General features: G+C 44.7%; 1 protein-coding gene and 1 pseudogene across 2 annotated transcripts in view; one reads left to right on the plus strand and one right to left on the minus strand.

Annotated features, from left to right (window-relative positions):
• Positions 1 to 22,848, minus strand: part of HMBS (hydroxymethylbilane synthase) — a 37,210-nt gene extending 14,362 nt beyond the window's left edge. The window contains exons 1-9 of one of the 2 annotated variants that reach the window (XM_089678588.1): positions 22,762 to 22,848; positions 15,224 to 15,277; positions 15,040 to 15,112; positions 14,132 to 14,181; positions 13,927 to 13,982; positions 10,927 to 11,004; positions 10,754 to 10,831; positions 5,839 to 5,914; positions 2,723 to 2,836 (exon numbers count right to left, since the gene is read on the minus strand). In XM_089678588.1, coding sequence (XP_089534714.1) covers positions 2,723 to 2,836; positions 5,839 to 5,914; positions 10,754 to 10,831; positions 10,927 to 11,004; positions 13,927 to 13,982; positions 14,132 to 14,181; positions 15,040 to 15,112; positions 15,224 to 15,277; positions 22,762 to 22,764 — 582 coding nt within the window. In that variant the 5' untranslated portion in view covers positions 22,765 to 22,848. Of the gene's footprint in view, positions 1 to 2,722; positions 2,837 to 5,838; positions 5,915 to 10,753; positions 10,832 to 10,926; positions 11,005 to 13,926; positions 13,983 to 14,131; positions 14,182 to 15,039; positions 15,113 to 15,223; positions 15,278 to 15,646; positions 16,093 to 22,761 lie in introns of those variants that run through there. The other variant, XM_089678587.1, reaches the window with a different exon arrangement.
• LOC149461259 (U2 spliceosomal RNA) lies at positions 1,571 to 1,686 on the plus strand (annotated as a pseudogene).
• Positions 22,849 to 23,116: the final 268 nt, after the last annotated feature.

The raw sequence follows: 23,116 nt of genomic DNA on the forward strand, positions 1-23,116 counted from the left end.
AACTCTCTTCTGGGGTGAATTTAGACCCTACACATTCAACGTAAGCCAGTTAAACACCATTTTGTTGATATAAGTACAGTAGTTTAGAACTCGAAGGTCCCCTGAGGACCGCCTGACACCATCCCTGTGGCAACGGGGGAAAGAAAGAAATATAGAAAAGGGGAAGAGGAAATAGCCAGGAAAACAGAAGAGTACAGATGAGAAAAAGTGAGAATGGAAAATTAGCAACCAAGATAGCCCTGAAAATAAGCTCGGAATCTCGAACACAAGGAGCCTATGTACCAGCCAAGTGGATGCACAGAGTGCAACGCAGTGAGCCCTACACTGCGAGTGTTTCATAGGCTCGGGAGAAGGGTCGATCGGGGTGGCATGGATAACTCTGGGCAAGGTGTCGTCCCACCACTCACTGCAGCATGGTTCGAGTTGTGGGGAGTCAGGGAGGCCACCAGGCAGAACAGCCCTGTGTCAGTACCAGACGCAGAAAAACCCAGCTGTCAGGGATAATTACAGATTGAAAACCTATAGGCTTATATGTAGGTATTAGCTTGGATAAATTGAACTTGTGGTGTCTATGACACCCCCACAGCGGCAGAGATGGAGATTTCATATAGATTTAGCAGGAGACCTCCGACAGCTCTTCTCAGACTATGCCCCGAAATTTGGTTCAGGAGGTGGGCATGAGGGTTGGAGTGAGCAGCTTGTAGAGCAGAGGGGAATTGATTAAGGCTGTTTGCTGACCCCTCAGAGCCGCCGAGAGAGAGCTGCTTGGTCTGATCCGCTGGTGGGGCCGGCGCCATCTTTATCTGACACTTGCATTGTGGCTTTGGGTCAGAATACTGGCAGGTTTTCGCTGTGTCCAGCAGGCCCATGGCTGTAGATCGGTGCCTGGGGTGTGCCTAAGGTGGTCCGGAGTAGATAGTGAGAGAATTAAGGCTGATCACTGTAGCGGGGAGGAAATCTGTGCGGAGCTAGCCTAAGAGTCAACCATCTTGGGTTGCCCCGTGCATGCACTCCCGGTATGGAACATTTCAAACGTTGATGGCAAGTTTTATTTTTTGCACAAAAAAGACTTTTCAATATTATCTTGAGGGTATTTTGTGGGGTATTCATGTCAATAACAACTGCTTTAATAAGTCAAACCTTGTCAGTTAGGCTGGCAGTTAGATTCACAAAGCATAACTAGGAAGCAGAGGCTACATATGCAAATGTGAATATGGCTTCTTCCATGTACATACATCATTATAAACTATACAAAGAAATAATGTTTTAATAAATTAACACATTTAATTCATTTTGGTTTTGACAGGTACCCGCTCCCACTTCCAGCTCAGTTGGCCGCCCCCCTGCAGCCCTCTGGCACACTTCACAGATCCCAGAGGACTGCAGTCCATTCACAAAGTGCAGTGTGCTTTGTGCAGTAGGACACCGGCTATGAAGCCGCAAGGCTTCACTGCCGTTTTCCCTTAGTTAAGATGGGGGCGCCAGCACCCAACAACCGATTGAAGAAGATCCCTGGACAGGTAAGTGCCCTAACATTAAAAGCCAGCAACTATAGTATTTGTAGCTTTTAATCGCTTCTCGGCCTTTTGGCTAAGATCAAGTGTAGTATCTGTTCTTATCAGTGTCCAGTGGGGGTGCTCCCGGTCATTCTTGCTTTGCGGGGATGACTGTTGTATAGTACCCTCACTGGTATGATGGGGGTCTGGACGGCTAGTACCGGGGGGACAGAAACCGGGACGCCCACACGTAGCTGGGGCCTGGGAGTAATTCCCCCAAGGAGACCGGAAGGACCCAGCTCCTCTTGATTTGGACGGATCTACCTTGTCTGGCCAGGGGTCGGGAAGACAGAGTCTGCAAACCAGTGCCCCCTGAGTACTCGCCTCAGGGGTGCCACTAGTAACACCTGGGTGTGGGACCCCACTGTGTGAAGATGGCACATGGTCACTGTGTTTTCAACTTTTTCTGCACAGCGCCCTTAGGACCAGGCCTTATGGCTAGGATCAGGGCAATTTTTGCTACAGGCCTCAGGGCCTGGTCTGTGCACTATTTGGCATGACCACTTTTTTATTTTCTATTTATTTAATTTATACACTCCCACGTATTGTCACTTTTTTCTTTACTTATGTGTGCGTTTTTCTCACAGGATGGAGGGTGTGGGTCCTCGGGCCTGCCCTGAAGTCTAGGGGGAGGATGTGTGGCCTTTTGGTTCCTTCCTCCCGTCCCTAGGGGGTTTTCTCTTCGGGAGAACCCCCTGACCAAGTACTGGGTGTCCGGATTCGGAACGGTGGTCCACCAGGCCTTTTGGCCAGGAGGACCAAATGGGAACCTTGTCCCTGTCAGGAGCTTCGTGCCCCGGGGGATCAGGTTAGTGGTCCAACCCCTTCGGGGGAAGGACAAAGCACACCCCTAAGTGCACTTTTTCGTGTGGTGTTTTGCACTTACACTTTTTTTGTGAACACTTACGGGTTTTTCGTTATAGTTGCACGTTTGCGGACTTTAAAAAAAAAAAAAAAATTTGTAGCTTTTAATTTTTCTTTGGGGGGGAGGGGGGGGCAGGGGAGGAAACTTTGCTTTAAGCTGGTCTCCTATCTTAGAAATAAAATACAATTTGTCATGTACTGGTATATGTAATGCTACGTTCTTCCTTGTAATTGTTTTTAGTCTTTCATAATGTAGGCTCCAGGGAGCATTACACACTACTATATACCAATACTCTTCTTACCTGACCAATACGGCCTTGCCAGCCCATGCGGTGCAATCCAGCAGCTGCTAGAATAATGGCACTGAAATTGTGATGTTCTTCAAGTTTTTTCATGCGTGTATTTAAGTTACCTCGCTAAGAAAAATTCAGTTAAGGATTGAAAACAAAAAATGCAAGGTTTAAACACACACACACACTTCTCTTTACCCATTTAAAATTAAAAAAAGCTAGTAAATGAACAACAGCTAGTGTAGACCAATGGCCGATGTTGAAATACATGAAGGGTTAAACCTTTTTTCCCCGCATTTTGGATAGGGTAGCAAATGGTTAGAACTACTATTAGGAGGGGGTGAGGTTTTTCCCTACATTTCCTGTTTTGTAGATACAACAGGAAGTGCGAGGAAATCTTTCTACAGTGCGTAAATCCCTTGCACGTACAAAGAAACCCTCTTGATCCTGGCAGAAATACATTGAAATTGTAACTGCATGTGGTGAGCTGACAAAGTTCTTCTGCTGCATAGAAATCCTAAGCAGTGTTGTCAGCCCTGCCTTATGTAATATAGATGAGGAGAGGGGGAGGTTTTCTGTTTTCTGTTCTACAGCAGAAGCAGCGTTGGAAGTCCACAAGAATTTAGAAGCACGCTGGAATTCTGGCAGGATTAACAGGTACATTCGGTATTTTGCTTAAAGAGACGAAAGATGGTAAAAGGATAGGTATTGAAGAGATGTCCTGAATATATACAGTGAGGACCATATATATTTGGACACAGGCACAATTTTCATACTTTTGGCTCTGTATACCAACAGATTAAAACGAAACAATCCAAAAATGAAAACGAAACAATCCAAATTAATTTGAAGTGAAGACTTTCAGCTTTAATTCAAGGGCTTCAACATAAATATCAAGTACAAATTTTAGGAACTGCAACCATTTTTATACACAGTCCCTCCATTTTCAGTGGCTCAAATGTAATTGGACAAATGAATATAATCATAAATAAAATGTTAATTTTTAATATTTTGTTGAGAATCCTTTACTGGCAATGACTGCCTGAAGCCTGGAACCCATGGACATTGCCAAAGACTGGGTTTCCTCCTTTCTGCTGCTTTGCCAGGCTCTAACTGCAGCTGTCTTCAGTTATTCTTTGTTTGTGGGTCTTTCTGCCTTTAGTTTTGCCTTCAGCAAGTAAAATGCATACTCAGTTGGGTTGAGATCAGGTGACTGACTTGGCCATTGCAGAATATTCCACTTCTTTTCCTTCAAAAGCTCCTGGGTTGCTTTTGCAGTGTGTTTCGGATCATTGTCCATCTGTACTGTGAAGCGTCATCCAATCAACTTTGCTGCATTTGGCTGAAGCTGGGCTGACAGTAAATCTCTAAACACTACAGAATTCATCCGGCTGCTTCTGTCTTCTGTCACATCATCAATAAACACCAATGACCCAGTGCCACTGGAAGCCATGCATGCCCATGTCGTCACACTGCCTCCACCATGTTTTACAGATGACGTTGTGTGCTTTGGATCATGAGCTGTTCCAAGCCTTTTCCACACTTTTTTCTTCCCCTCATTCTGGTACAGATTACTGGCTTTTCTATTCTTCAGGCTTATGAATGGTTTGCACCTTGTGGTGAACCCTCTGTATTTGCTCTCGTGAAGTCTTCTCTGGATTGTAGACTTTGGCAATGATACGCCCACCTCCTAGAGAGTGTCCTTCACTTGTCTGGATGTTGTGAATGGGTTTTTATTTACCATAGAGAGGATCCTGCGATCATCCACCACTGTTGTCTTCCGTGGACTTCCATGCCTTTTTATGTTGCTGAGCTCACCAGTGCGTTCTTCTTTCCTCAGAATGTACCAAACTGTTGATTTGGCCACCCCTAATGTTGCTGCTATCTCTCTGACAAATATGGATTTGTGTAGTTTTTGAAGCCTTACAATGGCATGTTTCACTTGCATGGCAGCTCCTTTGAATGCATGATGTAGGTTCACAGCAACAGATTCCAAATGCAAACTTAGAATCAACTCCAGACCTTTTATCTGCTTAACTGATGAAGAAATAATGGAGTAGCCCACACCTGGCCATGAAATAGCTTTTAATTCAACTGTCCAATTACTTTTGGTCCCTTGAAAAAAAGAGGGGATGGCGACTCTTAAGAGCTGTAATTCCTAAACCCTTCCTCCAATTTGGATTTTCAAATGAAACCTCACAGTGGGCACTTTCAGCCCATACCCATTATATAACTATAGCTTGAATGTGTTTTGGTAAATACCTGAAAAAGACTAAAATTATGCCTGTGTCCAAATATATATGGACCTAACTGTATTTTTTTTTTTGTTCACACAAATACTAAGTTCTCTAGCTGTCCTCAAGATTCCAGCATTATCCCTGAACTCTCCTTAAAGTGAAACTTCAGTCACACTTTAAAATGTGATTTATCCACTCCCATTTTCTAAATCTGCAATTTTTCAGTGTAAAAAGCAAGCTGTAACTACATTCACCATATATGCAGCCATCCTGAGGGCAGCTGCCCTCTGTTTTCCAAGGAATTCATGACGCTTCTCTGTGGTGCACAGCGAGTCCGTCGTGCATGCCCAGTACACATTGGAGTCCGCACTTGCACACTAAATATGGTCTCCATCTGTCCTTTGCTGGTTTCCGCCCATTTCTGCCTGTGCTTCACCCTACTCCAATTCTCCCTCACTCACAAAAAAAAAAAAAAAAAAAAAAAAAAGGTTGAAGACTCCTGGGATATCTGACAAAAATATCCCAGGGGTCAACAGGAGTAGAGTTTTGACGTCATTCGCCTACAAGAAGGAAGCAGGAAGTGCAGAGGAACAATGAATAAAAAGAAGGTATTTGGATCTAGAATTTTTTTTTCCTTCCACTGGTGTTCAAAAAGGGGGAGAGAATGCTATTAGAAGGAAGTTTAGGAATAGACTGAGGATCCGCTTTAAAATATGGACTGAATCACAATAGTACCATTACACTTTAATATCAGTTTGTTCTGTTCATCGCTCCAGTTGTCAAGGGAGTTTTTACCAACCCTTGTATATTAGCTATACCAAAAATAGATATTGATTGGAAAACACCCCATATCATGATAAGAAACAAATATTGCCACTTACACAAGGATACAATATCTTTGAATTCTAAATGTGGGTACATTTTCTTTAACTGAGCTGCTCTACGAAGAGAACTTGTTCCGATTATACTGTAATTAAAAAAAAATTACATTAGGACTCCATAAACCTATATTGACTTAATGGTGAAAAGATGCCAAAAAAGTGAAGAAAAAAAAAAAGTCAACATGTTTCATACTAATTCACACATTAACTACTACATCTGTAGAAAGAAAAATCAATTCAAACTATACAAATAATACATACATTTAAAAGTGATACTAAAACCAATTTACCTTAATACATTCCTTACATTAAAGCAGAGCTCCACCCAAAACGGGAAGTTCCGCTTTAGTGCTTTGTCCCCCAACCCCCATTAAGAATTGGCACCTTTGGGGAGCGGGTACCCAAATTTGACAGGTGCCCGCTCCCACTTCTGCTGCAATCGCCTAGGCAATCGGAAGCAGAAGTTGTCCTCCCCTCTCCCTCCCCGTAGTCTTCTGGGATACGTGACAGGGCTCAGAAGACTACAGGGCCATTCACAAAGCACAGCGCTTCTCGTGCATGCGCAGTAGGCACCCGGCTGTGAAGCCGCAAGCTGTCAGAGTTGGGTCCCAGCACTAAAGATGCTGGCGCCAGGGAGAGAAGACAGCTGGTGAAACCAACGGTGGTGAGGACACAGCTGCAGTTTTTGTAGCTGCTGACTTTTTTTTTTTATTCAGCTGGAACTCCGCTTTAAGGTAAAAAATTTATTTTATTCCTCTGTCCTTCCCTGTGTGAAGGGGAAGAGAGGAGAGAATAGATCCAGCACTGCATCTCTTCTCCCCTCACTTTCTCACACAGGGACTCAAGCAGCAGCAGGAGCTATTGGCTTCTGCTGCTGTCAACCAAATGCAGTGAGGAACAAATGGGGGGCCTAAGTCCCACTGTGTGTGTCTATGGAGCACAGCTCCATAGACACACCGCTCAGGAGCGAGCACACACAATGTGCCCCCATAGTAAACCGCTTGCTATGGGGACACACAAAGAGGAGGAGCAAAGATTGTCGGCAGGGGACCTCAGTAGAGGAGGATTGAGGGCTACTCTGTACAATACCATTACACAGAGCACGTAAGTATAACATGAAAAAAATAGGGTATAAAAAGTGAGCGCTCTCAATATAAGCAGCTATTGCACTACAGGTAACCAAATAAAACCTCAGTCATAAATATAAATAAAAGTGCACACTAATAAATTAATCATAATGTCCGTATAGAAATATAGGTATGTTGGACAAATAAATAGTTCTTAAGGTGACAATCCGTATATAAAGTGTCAACTGCGGCGATACTTCAGTGCTTGTGCTTTGAAAAAGTGGGGTAAGAATACGCACTCACCAGATGCGTAATGAAAATACGCATGTAAATCAATCAACAGAGGTCCCCTTTAAGGAAGCGGATTAGGCCAGGTAGAGGATTATCCTCCCTCTGGGTGGTGTGTGGTACATCAGGCACTTCTGGGCAGTATAGGGATCCAGTCAGCCAGAGCTGTGATCTGGCCAGCGGGATCGACAACCCCCCCCCCCCCCCCCCCAGGGCTTCATCCTGCGGAAGTCCGCTCTAGGAAGTGTCCGCCGTCCTGATGAAGAAGCAACATACTTACTTCTTATTCAGGACAGCGGACACTTCCTAGAGCGGACTTCCGGTGCTAGAGGAAGCGAGAGCGGAGCCAGAGGACGAAGCCCGGGGGGGTCGCCGAGCCCGCTGGCCGGATCACAGCTCTGGCTAACTGGATCCCTATACTACCCAGAAGTGCCTGACGTACCACACACCACCCAGATACTGCAGCGATAAGCACTGAAGTATCGCCGCAGTTGACACTTTATGCACGGATTGTCACCTTAAGAACTCAGTAAGTATAACATGATTTTTTTTTTCATATAAAATAACAGAGTTTAGTAACACTTTAATACACAGGTGCAGTTATATTAGAAAATCATGCACTTTTTTTTTTTATTATTATTATTAGATTTGTACAATATCAAAGCCTTGCATATACTTATTAAAGCTGAAGCTTAGTTTTCTTTTCTACAGCTTTAGTTTCATTACTTACCTGTAATGAAGTACACTATACTGCCAGAAGTATTGGGACACCCCTCCAAAACATTGGATTCAGGTGTCTCAATCGCCTCCATGGCCACAGGTGTATAAAATCAAGCACCTAGGCATGCAGACTGCTTCTACAAACATTTGTGAAAGAATGGGTCGCTCTCAGGAGCTCAGTGAATTCAAGCGTGGTACCGTGATAGGTTGCCACCTGTGCAATAAGTCCATCCGTGAAATTTCCTTTTTACTAAGTATTCCACGGTCAACTGTTATTGGTATTATGATAAAGTGGAAGCAACTGGGAACAACAGCAACTCAGCCACCTAGTGGTAGGCCACGTAAAATGACAGAGCGGGGTCAGCGTATGCTGTAGCGCAGTCCGCAGAAGTCGCCAACTGTCTGCAGAGTCAATAGCTAAAGACCTCCAAACTTCATGTGGCCTTCAGATTAGCACAAGAGTGCATATAGAGCTTCATTTAATGGGTTTCCATGGCCGAGCAGCTGCATCCAAGCCTTACATCAACAAGTGCAATGCAAAGCATCAGATGCAGTGGTGTAAAGCACGTCACCACTGGACTCTAGAGCAGTGGAGATGTGTTCTCTGGAGTGATGAATCATGCTTCTCTGTCTGGCAATCCAATGGACATGTCTGGGTTTGGCCAGGAGAACGGTACTTGCCCGAGTGCATTGTGCCAACTGTAAAGTTTGGTGGAGGGTGGATTATGGTGTGGGGTTGTGTATATATATATATATATATATATATATATATATATATATATACACACACACACACTCAAACTATAATTCATCCAAAATGTACAATCACATAACAGTCATAAAGGTGCAACTATAAATGAATAACTACTCAACGATAAATCATAGGCATTAACAATTCAAATGACAATGTGGCTAACAACTAATGTGCAAATACGCAAAAAATGCCAGTAACCTAGATGGCCAAGTGGAGTTTTCTGATGCTATACCTGCTGTATGTTCTGCAATAAAATGTAAGTGGCTCTACTTAATAGAGCTGTTTTTTTATGTGGATTTACACAATGGAACACACAGGCCAAATATAAGTCAGTATCAGCCAGATCAACAGAAACAGGCTGACATTTGGCCCTTGTGTACTGCAGCTGGTCCGACAGAAGCCAGATATTCATCTGGGTTCTGTCGAAGGGGCATGACCGAAAAAAAGGTCTGCCGATCGTCTTTTAACTGGTGTGTCCTAGTGGTGAGGCGGTCCCCGTCAGAACACAATAGAACAGCGGGAAAGATCGTACTAACACCACTAGTGTTAGTACAGCGATCTGTCAAGGTTTTTTTTCCTTCAGCCCACTGGGTTGAACGAAAAAGAAAAACACTACTGTGACATAAGTTACTGGTCCTGTTGAGATTGAGGAGGAGGTGCGGAATGTCCATCTAGTGATCTAGAGACAAGCCTCAGAGGTTATACACCTTACTCACCAGGGAGTTTTCTGAAGTGCAATTAAGGGGGCAGAAGGCCTTTTGAGATACAAAACCGATTTATGATCACTCTGTACTGGGGGGGTCAGATAATTCTGCTAAGCCCCCCTTATACTTACCTGAGCCCTATCTCGATCCAGCGGGGGGTTGGGGGCGAGATGCGTTCCATGTGTCTTATGGAGCCAGAAGCCCTGACGGGGGACCCGAGAAGAGGAGGATCAGGACTGCACAGGGCAGGTAAGAATGACATGCTTGTTGTTTTTAAAAAAATTCAAAAAATTTGCCTTTCCAATTACTTTCAGCTTTAATTATGTTTGTTTCATCATGGAGCAGCAAGTTAATTTGAACCAACTCATTTTAATTTGTCTATTTGAGCCCCTTTTACGAGAGCTTTTTTCGTAAAGACAATGCAGATTTAACATGCATGTGAGAAATGTCAGAATTGGCCCGGGCAGAAGCAGTTAACCACTTGACTACCGGGCCAATTCTGACATTTATGTCATACATGTGAAAATCGGCATTTTTTTTGCTAGAAAATTACTTCGAACCCCTAAACATTATATATTTCACACAGATACCCTAGAGAATAAAATGGTGGGTGATGCAATTTTTTATGTCACACGGTATTTGCACAGCGGTTTTTCAAATGTAAATTTAAAAAAAAAAAGACAATACACTTTAATGAATTTTAGTGAACACAAACATAACATAATATCCAATTTCTTTTGTAAAATATAAAAGATACCTGCTGTGACAGGTCCTCTTTATGGAGTGATCTAGGGTCCAAGAGATGAGACCAAGATCTGTTTGATCTGCTGCTTCACAAGCCAGTAACGGACTTGTAAGCAAAGAAACCAAAACCGGAAGTGATGAAATCCTTGTTGCTTCCAGTTTCTGACATCGCACAGTAGGAGGAACAACAGCAGTTCCTTCCACAGTGTCCGGGGAAGCTGATGCTGCCAGACACATCCTTATTGGGCTTCTCGATCGCAGCCACCTGTCAAAGTAATCCAGAAGCTGTATAGCCAGTAGGATTACTTTTACAATGTGCAGAATTGCTGGCTGAAAAAAACCTATGCCAGGATCGTGACTGTAGCTGTAGACATGATCCTGGTATACCACGGTTTCAATACCAGGATGTATATATACGTATAACCGTTAATATATCAACACAAAGAGAAATGGTACAAAATAACCAAAGCAACCAAACTTCACTTTTCATCCTGGTTAGAAGAGACAGAATTAGAAAAAAAATATGACCATGGATTGGTAGCTATGGGAAACGGTACTTCATATTTTGCATGTTTTGTTAAGGAGTTGCCTCAAATGTTAGCACCACAAAGACAACAATTTAATTAGTGATACAACAAAGAATTTCACCTGTTTTCAGACAAAGTTTCTAACTTATTCCCAGCAAGTTTAGGATGGAATACAACTGCATCAAATGGATTCTCACGCCTGAAGACACAAAAAGGGAAACTCCTCAGTTACTGCAGTAACAATACAGCAAATGATTTCTATCAGGTTGGATAAATAGAAGAGGATAAACATACTTGCATACAGCTCCAATAGTGAAACCAGGCGGTAATGTTGTTGGTAAATCCTTTAGTGAATGAACCACTAGATCAACCCTAAACAACAAAAGAAAAACAACAAAAAATGCAAAAATTACAGAGAAGGAGTGAAGATTTTCTTTGCTATCAGAAACATGGAAATGTTATATTGGCCTTTACAGTCCCCCAAAAATAATGTGCCATCTTTCCTGAATTCCTAAAAAAGAAACAGAGAAGAGGAGGATGCCATCAACACAGAGCTTACACAGGTGTGGACATGGAGGACTAGGCAACCAACACTTCTGGAAATGTGTTACGTCCTGTAGATTCTTTGGCCAGCATAAGGCTGAAAGGGAGTAATGATCAGAGCATCAGTGATGGGACAGGTTCTGTACCTTTTCTTTATTTAGGTTACCTTTTTATTTACAGGAAGGTTATAGGAAATTACTATAAATACCTCCACAGATCAGGGGTTCTGACTCTACAAGCAACTAACAATTTTAGAAAGGAAGTGTGCAATTATAACTCATATATTGCCTGCAGCACAGGTTTCCTGCAATTCTCACTGACATCCTCCTTCTCACAAAAAAAAAAAAAGAAAGAAAGAAGAAACACAGTGGCATATCATTTTCCTCCATGATGCATTAAGCTCTGTTCTTTGCCTCATCTCTAAGACAAGCCTTGCATAACCACCATCTGCCATGTGTTTTTACAGCTTAAACCCTTCTCCTGTAACAACGGGCAACACCACTTATCAACATTACCCTCAGCAAGTGCTATAGACAATTCCCTTCCCATGGTAACATCATAGCATAAAGTGCCTTGATAAAGTATTCATACCCCTTGAAATTTTGCACATTTTGTCATGTTACAACCAAAAATGTAAATGTATTTTATGTGATAGACCAACACAAAGTGGCACATAATTGTGAAGTGGAAGGAAAATGATAAATGGTTTTCACAATTTTTTTACAAATAACTATCTGAAATGTGTGGTGTGCATTTGTATTCAGCCCCCGAGTCAATACTTTGTAGAATCACCTTTCGCTGCAATGGTGTGGTGGATGGTGTGTTCAGGGTGATGTGCAGTGTTAGTTTTCCACCACACATAGGCCAAAAAGTTCCATTTTGGTCCCATCTGACCAGAGCGCCTTCTTCCGCATGTTTGCTGTACTCCCCATATGGCTTCCCGCAAGTGGTAAACGGGACTTCTTATGGCTTTCTTTCAACAATGGCTTTCTTCTTCCCACTCTTCCATAAAAAGCCAGATTTGTGCAGTGCACGACTAATAGTTGTTCTGTGGACAGATTCTCCCCCCTGAGCTGTGGATCTCTTGGCTCCTTACCATGGGCCTCTTGGCTGCTTCTCTGGTTAACCCCTTGGCGCCTTCCGGCCCTTTAAGGGTTCCAGAAGCCGGGAGGCGGGGCAGGGTTTTAGTGTCCTGTGACCGCCATGATTCGCTGTCATGGCGGTCACATGATCGGGAAAGGTCCCAATCGAAAGAGGAGATCGGGAACTTTCCGTGAGTACCGAATGTGTATGCTGGGAGCGCGCTCTCAGCACATATGTTTTTTTTAATAGAAAGCAAATGTGTGACCGCTCGGCATCTAGGCCCAGATGCCGGGAGGCCGCACATTTGTGTTCGGCCGGTGCCAAGACGTTAATGTTCTCCTTGCCCAGCCTGTCAGTTTAGGTGGATGCCCATTTCTTGGTAGGTTTGCAGTTGTGCCATACTCTTTTCATTTTCAGGTGATGATTGAACAGTGCTCTGTGAGATGTTCAAAGCTTGGGATATTTTTTTTTTAGAGCCTAACCCTGCTTTAACCTTCTCCACAACTTTATCCCTGACCTGTCTTGGCCTTCATGATGCTGTTTGTTCACTAATGTTCTATAACAAACCTCTGAGGGCTTCACAGAACAGCTGTATTTATACTGAGATTAAATTACACACAGGTGGATTCTATTTACTAATTAGGTGACTTCTGAAGGCAATTGCTTCCACTAGATTTTAGTCAGGGGTATCAGAATAAAGGGGGCTGAATACAAATGCACACCACAATTTTCACATATTTATTTGTAAAAATTTTGAAGACCATTTATCATTTTCCTTTCACTTCACAATTATGTGCGACTTTGTGTTGGTCTATCACATAAAATCCCAATAAAATACATTTACATTTTGGGTTGTAACATGACAAAATGTGGAAAATTTCAAGGGGTATGAATACTTTTTCAAGGCACTGTATTTGTACAGCAGTTTTAGGCATCATGCACACAGGCGTATGAATTTATGCTGCATTGTTTCTGCTAGAACTTGCCAGAAAAAAGGCTTTGGTCATATATTTGCATGCGTTTATGCGCATATGGCATTTATAATAAATGTGTAAACATTCTAATGGCTAGAATAGACATTTATTGTAGCCACTAGAATAAATTTATGAGCATACACGCACGTTTACATGCGTACGCATGTAAATTATGCTCATAGGCGCCTCTCCAAACACAGCTTTGGGTCACTTTTTTTCAGACCCCTGAACACTGCGCACAAATACGTGCATAAACGTCTGCATGTGCATGGCCACAATAAATAACATGCAGCTGCATTCATGGACATAAAAAAAATGCCAGGTGCTCCTACCAGCGGCATTTTTTCTGCCCATGTGTATGAGCCCTTATGGTACAAGGCAGGAAAAAGTTTGGCTACTATGGTTAGTGTAAATTCTACAGTACTGGTAAATACATTTAGGCCGATTTGACTTAGGGCCTGAGCTTGTGCAACATAAATCCAGCATACTCCCCCACCCCCTTACAGAAAGACCAGGTGCTGCATGCAGCTGCCCATAGACATGAAAGGCCGCTCTCGGCTTTACCAAGGTATACACCGGTGCTCATATAAACACAAGTATAGAAACTGGGTGTGTGCAGGAGGCTTTATAGGTTTATGATAAATGTAACACATGCTTCTTCAGTTCGGAACAACCCCACAACTTCCCCACTTACTCATTTCTCTCCAGTGCATTCTCCAGCTCTTTTGTAAAGAGGCTCTTCTCTCCTATCTGCAAAGTTGAATGAATAGCAGTCAGTGATTTCAACAGAATATATAAAAGGAACTACAATTCAGACTCCAGAAAAAAAAAAGTTGCTGCACTGACAAAACAACATGCTGCAGGTACTATGTTTACAAAAAAAAAATCAGAAAACCAACCTTTGATAAAGCAGTATCCAGAATTTTATCCCCTGTTGTGGACATTGCAACTAGAAAACAAAATGTAACAACAGTAAAAGCAATGGGGAGGAGAAAGTGTGGAATATTTGTTTTTCTTATAATACAATGAGATACATATGGCAAAAGCTGAGGCAGATGGAAAAATGATAAGAATATTAAAAAGCAAGATCAGACTCTCTCAACCTTTTCAACACAGAGAAATCCCCTGAAATTACTTTCCAGTCTCAGAGAACTTCTGCTTAAAATGACTATATCTACAACTCATGGTGGTCAATGGGCAGAATGCTCCTTACACTTGTGGTCATTGGGAAGAATTATCCCCTTATAGATAGCTAAAAAGATCAACAGTGTTAGCGGGAACTTATCTGAGAAGCAGAAATTGCTCAAGAAACTCCTAAAAAACTCTGAAGGAACCCTGGCGGAGAAATCCTGAGCTAGATCATAGATCACAGAATATTAAATGATCACAGGGTGAATTCATGCAGGCCTGTTTTATGGTAAAGACTTGTGCTGGCCATACACAGAGAATTTCATTCAGTTCCTGATGAACCAGCCAAAACTCGCTTAGTGGGTATACATTGATTGAAAAATCAAAAGGAGCTGGGTGGAAAATATCAGTTGAACAGTGGCTGCTTCAAATCAGATGCAAGTACTGTTCAAGTATTTCGAATAGCTGTCAAAATACAATAGTCCAGCGAGGGGAATCCTCCACCTGCAGTGTGTAGCGTGGATGGAGGAATCCCTTGGGTTTTTTCTATTCAACCTGCAGGCTGAACAATAAAGTCTATACATGTATGGCCAGCTTGTACAGCTAGTTAGACAAGCACATAAATAGTCTGTATAGTTTTGAGGACAAAGGCGTAGCACAGTAAGGTAAATTCACTCACCAATTTCAAAACGAACATCGGGAAACTTCTGGCTCAGCATTTCCACCACGCTATCAGTTTGGATTCGTGCTAGCTGTAGATAGATATAACATACATTGATCAAGAATAGACTAGTTCTCATCATTCGCATACAAGTGGAATGTGCTAAATACATTTTGTCTACCCAAATTAAAGGTAGGCTCACCTGGCTTTTCCTTGTACCAACTCTGATGACATCTCCCCCCTGGCCAAGACCATCCTAAAAAAGTATAAAGTTATGAGATCAGACTGGGAGACATATCTTTAAAAAGTGACCTCCTGAGCAGCATACAGAGCAGAAAAGAGCACAGTAAGTGTGTAATAATGATTTTATATGCCATCCGTGTGCCTAGATTTGTGTTAACACATTATGGTTATACACTGTATATCATCTTTATAGAATGTGTGCACATATTTACAGTTTTCTTAAATATTACTTTAACTAAACTAGAAAAAAAAATGATGCAGTTAAGACAGTTCCAAAAAACTGAAAACATTTTGACAATTCCTTTCTAAAACATCAATTCCTAACAAATTCTACAGAAGACATACAAAAAATATACAAATTATCTGAATTTCTAAAATGTACCTTAGATTTGGAATTTTCCATTTTCAGTGCAAAACCCAGGTGAGGAACAGAGCACTCTTCTAAACGGGTCTCCTTTCTACTCTGCAGTCCCAGTTTCAGTTAAAAGAATATTTCTCAATGGCAATATGGACAAGCTGATAAGTTGTAGGGTCAGGGGGTGGAACAGATAGTATTCTACGACCCCACCCCTCGGTGTAATTTAACACAGAATCCCAAACTTTGTTATCAGTGGAGCTCAGGCTGGACTTCTTATCAAAGGCAAAAAAATGATGGTGACACTTATCTGAGCATAAAATGGTAACTCCTCTCTTTGTGCTGAGCTGCCAAAATGAACTACTACATCTTCACTAACGAAGATGTACAATGTGCCTGCACAATCCTTTTATTCAAACTAGTTGGGGAAGAAGTAAAACAAATTCTGCAGCCATCTTAGACTTAAAACGTCTGCTACAATAATAAAAGCAGTGGATTTAGGCTCGTTATACAGTACGTGGATCAGTTTTTTTGATCAGCCATTAAGCTGATCGAAAAAAAAACTGAACCGATTCCCACATCCACACAAGTGAGGTGCATGGAATCTTCCCCACTATGTTGTTTTTTGACAGTGGGGACTCCTCTGACTGGCTGTAGCAATGATCAAAGGAGAATTTTTCAACAAGCTGGTTCAAGCAAAGTCAATCATCAGATTGACTTCTCTGGAATGGGAATGGCCATAGATGAATCAAAATTCAGCCTGCTGAACCAGCTGAACTTCGATCCATCTATGACCAGCTTTGGTCCCACAGGAGGTCATACACCACTATAAAGGCACCAATTCAAGAATATTTTTAAACCCAGCTGGCTATCAAAGTGCCAACAGTGGTGCATATAAAAGAAAATGATGTGATAGAGGTCCATGTTGCTCAGCCAGTATAAATTTCTCCTGAGACCCATGAATGATACTAGCTACCAACCTGAACTAAACGTACAAGGCAATTAAAAGAAAAAAAGGTCTGGCATGCAAGATATTCAAGACTCAGGCTTCAAGAACAAGATAAAAAGGAAACATTGGGATACAAAATCATCATGACCCAGGAAACCAGATGACATGATATACTAAGGCCTGCTTCACATCTATGAAGGTTGCAGTTCATGCATTTTTCCAGTGTGGTTTTTTTTTTTTTTTTTAACACACGTTCTTTAGAGCTGGTTTACACCATGCTTTGGAGTTGGTTTACACCATGCTTTGGAGTTGGTTTACACCATGCTTTGGAGTCGATTCACACAGGAATGAGCTGTGTGTTCCTGTGCAATTCACATGAGGCTCTGTGCAGTGTGACTTCAAACCCATTCATGCACTGTAACATTTGTACCATACAATCCGGTGCAGGCAGGTGTGAGGAAAGGCATTGCATTTGCTACCTGCGTTTGGGTTATTACATCTTTCTTGACACCCGCTGCAGATTGCAAAAGCAGTGCACTTTGAATGTGGGTTGAAATGCACAGGTACGCACAGCGTGTTCCGGTGTGATTCAGGCGCGAACAAGGTGTCGACCAGCCCTTTATGAGTTTTTCATCTTTTTGGGAGGTGTCTGTTGTCTTGTGGGAGAAACCAGCAAAAATGCAAAGTCTATACAACCTGCTACAAGAAAAAAAGCCCCTGACCCTTTTCAAAAAACACATTGGGGAAAAATGCACAGAGGTGAATGTGATATACAAAACCATGTTAAATGGACTCTAGTGCATTTCTGCAAAACTGAGAACGCACTGAAAAATGCATAGGTGTGAACAGGCCTAAGGCTTGGTTCACACTTGAGCAGGTCCTCTGTGCTGTGTTTACACATGCACAACAGACCACTCATTTGAATGGCTGCTGTACCTCCAACAAATGTGGGGAAAAAGTCTCTGACTCTTTTTGTTAAATTCAAAACCAGCGTGTAGTGTAGCGCTGCTCAAAAATCATCCACTCTAGTGAACACTAAAGTATAACATAAACATAAATAAGTCCAAAAAAACATAAATCACTCAACAGTAAAGGTAGAAATAATAGTCCCAAGAAAGTCTCTTGAGAAATATTGGTGGGAAGTGTATTCCTACTGGTGAGTAAGCCCACTATCCCGGTGCTGTAAATCTTTTAACTAATGTGCATCACCATGGTGACCATGGCTTATAGGTGGACCTTCACCTTCATATATTGACCCGAATGTAAAGACAGGTGAGACAGGCATCTCCCCTCCTAATGGGGGTAAAATGTGTCCTCTCCTCTGGAAATAATCTGCCTCTCATTATGGCCACTGTATCCTCAATACTATCCCTTTAACAGCATGACTGGCTCTGTGGGTAGAACTCACAACCATATAAAGCGACCAAAGTACAGTGTGTTTCTTAAAATCCACAATTAGTTTATTGGAAATGCACTCACATTTAAGAGAAGTGAACCTCGCAGTATAACAAAAGCCGCAAAGCTGCAGTTGACAATGTGCAGCGTCTTTGACCGTACTAGCGGTGTTCCAGCTCTGACGTCACCTGACTCCTCCCCACACGTATCGTCACGAATCACGGGACTTCATCAGGGATCTTTTTTTTAAATTGTAACCACATGGTAGCACCATGCAGTTTTGCACATCTAAAAACGTGACGCATTTTCCAATGAGTGGGGGAGCCATTAAAAATTAACACCTCCTCGCATCTGCAAAAGAGCACAGCTGTGTGTTTTGCCTACAGGTCGGAGAACACGTATGATTGGCAGACATTCCCCGACCCACGTGTGTGAACCTAGTCTAAGGGAGTTGAAGGACAAATGCATGTTTGACTCCTAAAATATTATTCAACATAATGGAAACAACATTTTATATAAACCTATCCATCTTAAAGGTTTAAAGTGGAACAAGAAATTCAAGGCAATGACTCAAAAGGTGCCTGCACATACCTTTCTAGATTTTCTGATTTGAACTAGAAGCAAATAGAAACTCCCCTACAATTCACTTTAGTCACTATGACTGCCAGTCACTTTTGGGACCAATAGTCAAGGATGTAAATGAGTTGGCCAACCTTCACCTTTACTTTCCAAGTCGTTATTTAGATATGAGGAAGCCTGGGTCACTGGGCATCCAGGGCACTCAAGAATACGTTGATTGATTTTCAGTCACTAGGTCAGGCACTATTGAGCTTACTTTTCAATAATTATGTTGGTGCAAACTCTCCATAGGATTGAATGGAGAGAGAGTACATGCAGAGTGTACAGCAGATGTGTTACCTGGCTGAGAAGATAAGCAGCAGATTAAGTATGCATTTATACTTTAACAATCATACTGGAACTTAAATATTTGCATTTGAATGAGTTGCCTAATGCACCACAAAAGGTGCATGTGCCATGTCTGGCAGCACACCGCAACACAGGTTAGTCATCAAGGTATGTTGGTGTGCTATTCAGAATGGAGGATACTGCATCACAGCAATGTATGAAACATGCAATTCTTTGCATCACTGGGCCCTCGAGTGGGGGGGGGAGGAAGCAAAAGTTTGTGATAAGCATCATCACTATATTTTGGGATTCTTACATAGCATTTTCATTTTACAGACTGTTTCTGAACACAGATTACGACTCTGCATGGCTACTATACTGTACGGTATGGTAGTAATCATTGACCACTGTGCTACCCATGAGTTAGGGGAGTGCCGCAAGTGTACCTATTATAGCACTACAACAGCTGAGAGCCTATTCACAGACTATTTGCTGCATATGTAATACTAACATGTTTAGGTACATGACGCGCCTCCTTCCAACCTCCACGTGTCCTGAGCTTAGCTGTCTGTTCTAAGTGCCCAGGATCACATGACGGGTGTCAAGAGGAAAAGCAGCAGAATATATATACCTATATATGTTACCAGATCCCCCCAGGGTGGTATAAACCCGGAAGTGCTCAGCTCTGAGAACACAGGGACTCCCCAGGAACACAAGTTAAAGGTCAGGGCTCAGTGAGAACACATAATATAGAGGGCATATGGGGGCACTCCTGGAACAAAAATTAGAACCCAGGTGAGGGCTTCATAAAACACACATCAGAACCTGAGGGGGCCCCAGAAACACAAGCTAGATTTCACCCAGAGGGTCCCCAATAATACAAGCTAGAAGCCAGTGAGGCTCCACAAACAGTAACTAGAACCCAGAGGGGCCCCAGAAACACAAGCTAGAACCCAGGAGCAACTGGGAACAAAAAGGCACAGTTTAGGGCCCCCCCAAGAATACAAGTTAGAGGTCAGAGTTCCCCTGAAACACAAGTTAAAGGTCGGGCCCCACAGGAGCACAGGTTAGGACTCATTCAGATGTGCTCTAAGACCTGTCCTCAATGCTGAGCTTTCTGCTGTGTCTATATCCACCTGGGAAGCAGGCAGCCCATAGAAGTGGATGCAGATGCAGTGGCTATGGGGACACTGTCACATGTCTAAATGTGACGTTTGGGCAGGAGTGGGTGAACAGTGTTGAATGCAAAGTGTATCAGGAATCCAAGCTGGTGGTGACGGCTTCAGAGAACAAAAGTTAGAGGTCAGGGCTCCCTGGGGACAGAAGAGGTCGGGGCTCTCCAGGGAGAGGTCAGGGCTCCCCGGGGGACAGAAGAGGTCGGGGCTCCCCGGGGGACAGAAGAGGTCGGGGCTCCCCGGGGGACAGAAGAGGTCGGGGCTCCCCGGGGGACAGAAGAGGTCGGGGCTCCCCGGGGGACAGAAGAGGTCGGGGCTACCCCGGGGGACAGAAGAGGTCGGGGCTACCCCGGGGACAGAAGAGGTCGGGGCTACCCAGGGAAGAGGTCAGTGGTCCCCGGGAATAGAGGAGGTTGGGGCTCCCTAGTGACAGAAGAGGTCAAGTTTCCCCAGGGACAGAAGAGGCAAAGTGTATCAGGAACCCAAGCTGGTGGTGACAGTTTCAGAGAACAAAAGTTAAAGGTCATGCTTCCCTGGGAACAGAAGAGGTCGGGGCTCCCCCAGGGACAGAAGAGGTTGGGGGTCCCCAGGAATAAATGAGGTCGGGACTCCCCATGAATAGAGGAGGTTAGGCTCCCCGGGAACAGAAGAGGTTGGGGATTCCCAAAAAGTAAAAAGGTCAGGGCCCCCCCAGGAGCACATTTAGGGCTCATTCAGATGTGCTCTGAGACCTATCCTCGATGCTGAGCTTTCTGCTGTGTCTATATCCACCTGGGAAGCAGGCAGCCCATATAAGTGGATGCAGATGCATCAGCTGTACGGACACTGTCACATGTCGAAATGTGACGTGTGGGCAGGAGTGGGTGCACAGTTTTGAAGGAAAAGTGTCTCGGGAACCCAACCTGGTGGTGACAGTTTCAGAGAACAAAAGTTAGAGGTCGGGGCTCCCCTGAAACACAATTTAAAGGTCAGGGCCCCCCAGGGGCACAAGTTAGGACTCATTCAGATGTGCTCTGAGACATCTCCTCAATGCTGTGCTTTCTGCTGTGTCTATATCCACCTGGGAAGCAGGCAGCCCATAGAAGTGGATGCAGATGCATCGGCTGTATGGACACTGTCACATCTCTAAATGTGACGTATGGGCAGGAGCGGGTGCAGTTTTGAAGGCAGAGTGTCTCAGGAACTGAAGCTGGTGGTGACAGTTTCAGAGAACAAAAGTTAAAGGTCATGGTTCCCCGGGAAAAGAAGATGTCGAGGCTCCCCGAGAATAGAACAGGTCAGGGCTACCCCGGGGTCAGGAGAGGTCGGGGCTACCCCAGGGACAGAAAAGGTCGGGGCTACCCTGGGGACAGAAAAGGTCGGGGCTACCCAGGGAAGAGGTCAGTGGTCCCCGGGAATAGAGGAGGTTGGGGCTCCCTAGTGACAGAAGAGGTCAAGGTTCCCCAGGGACAGAAGAGGCAAAGTGTCTCATGAACCCAAGCTGGTTGGTGACAGTTTCAGAGAACAAAAGTTAAAGGTCATGGTTCCCCAGGAACAGAAGAGGTCGAGGCTCCCCGAGAACAGAAGAGGTCGGGGCTCTCCGGGGGACAGAAGAGGTCGGGGCTCTCCGGGGGACAGAAGAGGTCGGGGCTCTCCGGGGGACAGAAGAGGTCGGGGCTCTCCGGGGGACAGAAGAGGTCGGGGCTCTCCGGGGGACAGAAGAGGTCGGGGCTCTCCGGGGGACAGAAGAGGTCGTGGCTACCCAGGGGACAGAAGAGGTCGGGGCTCTCCAGGGGACAGAAGAGGTCGGGGCTCTCCAGGGGACAGAAGAGGTCAGGGCTCTCCAGGGGACAGAAGAGGTCGGGGCTTCCTGGGGACAGAAGAGGTCGGGGCTACCCAGGGAGAGATCAGGGGTCCCCGGGAATAGAGGAGGTTGGGGTTCCCTTGTGACAGAACAGGTCAATGTTCTTCGGGGGACAGAAGAGGTCGGGGCTCCCCGGGGACAGAAGAGGTCGGGGCTCCCCGGGGGACAGAAGAGGTCGGGGCTCCCCGGGGGACAGAAGAGGTCGGGGCTCCCCGGGGGACAGAAGAGGTCGGGGCTACCCGGGGGACAGAAGTGGTTGGGGCTACCCAGGACAAGGGGTCAGGGGTCCCTGGGAATAAAGGAGGTTGGGGCTCCCTTGTGACAGAAGAGGTCGGGGCTCCCCGGGGACAGAAAAGATCGGGGCTCCCCGGGGGACAGAAAAGATCGGGGCTCCCCGGGGGACAGAGGAGGTCAGGGCTCCCCAGGGGACAGAGGAGGTCGGGGCTCCCCGGGGGGACAGAAGAGGTCGGGGCTCCCCGGGGGGACAGAAGAGGTCGGGGCTCCCCGGGGGGACAGAAGAGGTCGGGGCTCCCCGGGGGGACAGAAGAGGTCGGGGCTCCGGGGGGGGGGGACAGAGGTGGTCGAGGCTCCCCGGGGACAGAATATATCGTGGCTCCCCGGGTACAGGTGGAGGATGGTGTGAGGTCTCTGCAGGCAGCACTTCATAGGGCAGCTTGGAAAGGGTTAATTCCCCCATATGACCCATAGACTGACCCCAGCATGTGAGGAATGAGGAGCTCATCCTGCTCCCGCACCGTGCAATGATAACTCTGACCCCGGGCAGGACAGCGATGACAGGAGGTCACCGTCCGCTACACCCACCCACATCTCCTCCAAGTGCTGTCCGCCATCCCCATCCATGCCCCGGACTCACCATGTCCTCTCCACTCCCCTCACTGTCACTACCCTCAGCTCAGCCCACCTCGGCCGGGAACGTCACTCCATGTGACTTCGCTTTGCTTTTTTTTCAACAAAACTTTATTGCACACAAAATTCCTGTACAGTGTGAGAGAGAGGGGTGCTGGAATGTGTGAGGAGGATTACATACACAATGCCGGCTTATCCAATCACATGGAGCCGGCATGTCCTGTATGGATCACGTGTGTGTATACAGAGCGGGGACACGCCTCTCATCACTCACTGTGCCATGTACTGACATTGGAGGGGTGGAGCCATGTGTGCTGTACAGTACATGATTGGAGGATACATGCAAGCCATAATAAACCTTT

This window comes from Staurois parvus, unplaced genomic scaffold (genome assembly GCF_062004578.1).
Source record: "Staurois parvus isolate SC_StPar_1 unplaced genomic scaffold, SC_StPar_1.0 ptg000207l, whole genome shotgun sequence".
Classification (NCBI taxonomy): domain Eukaryota; kingdom Metazoa; phylum Chordata; class Amphibia; order Anura; family Ranidae; genus Staurois; species Staurois parvus.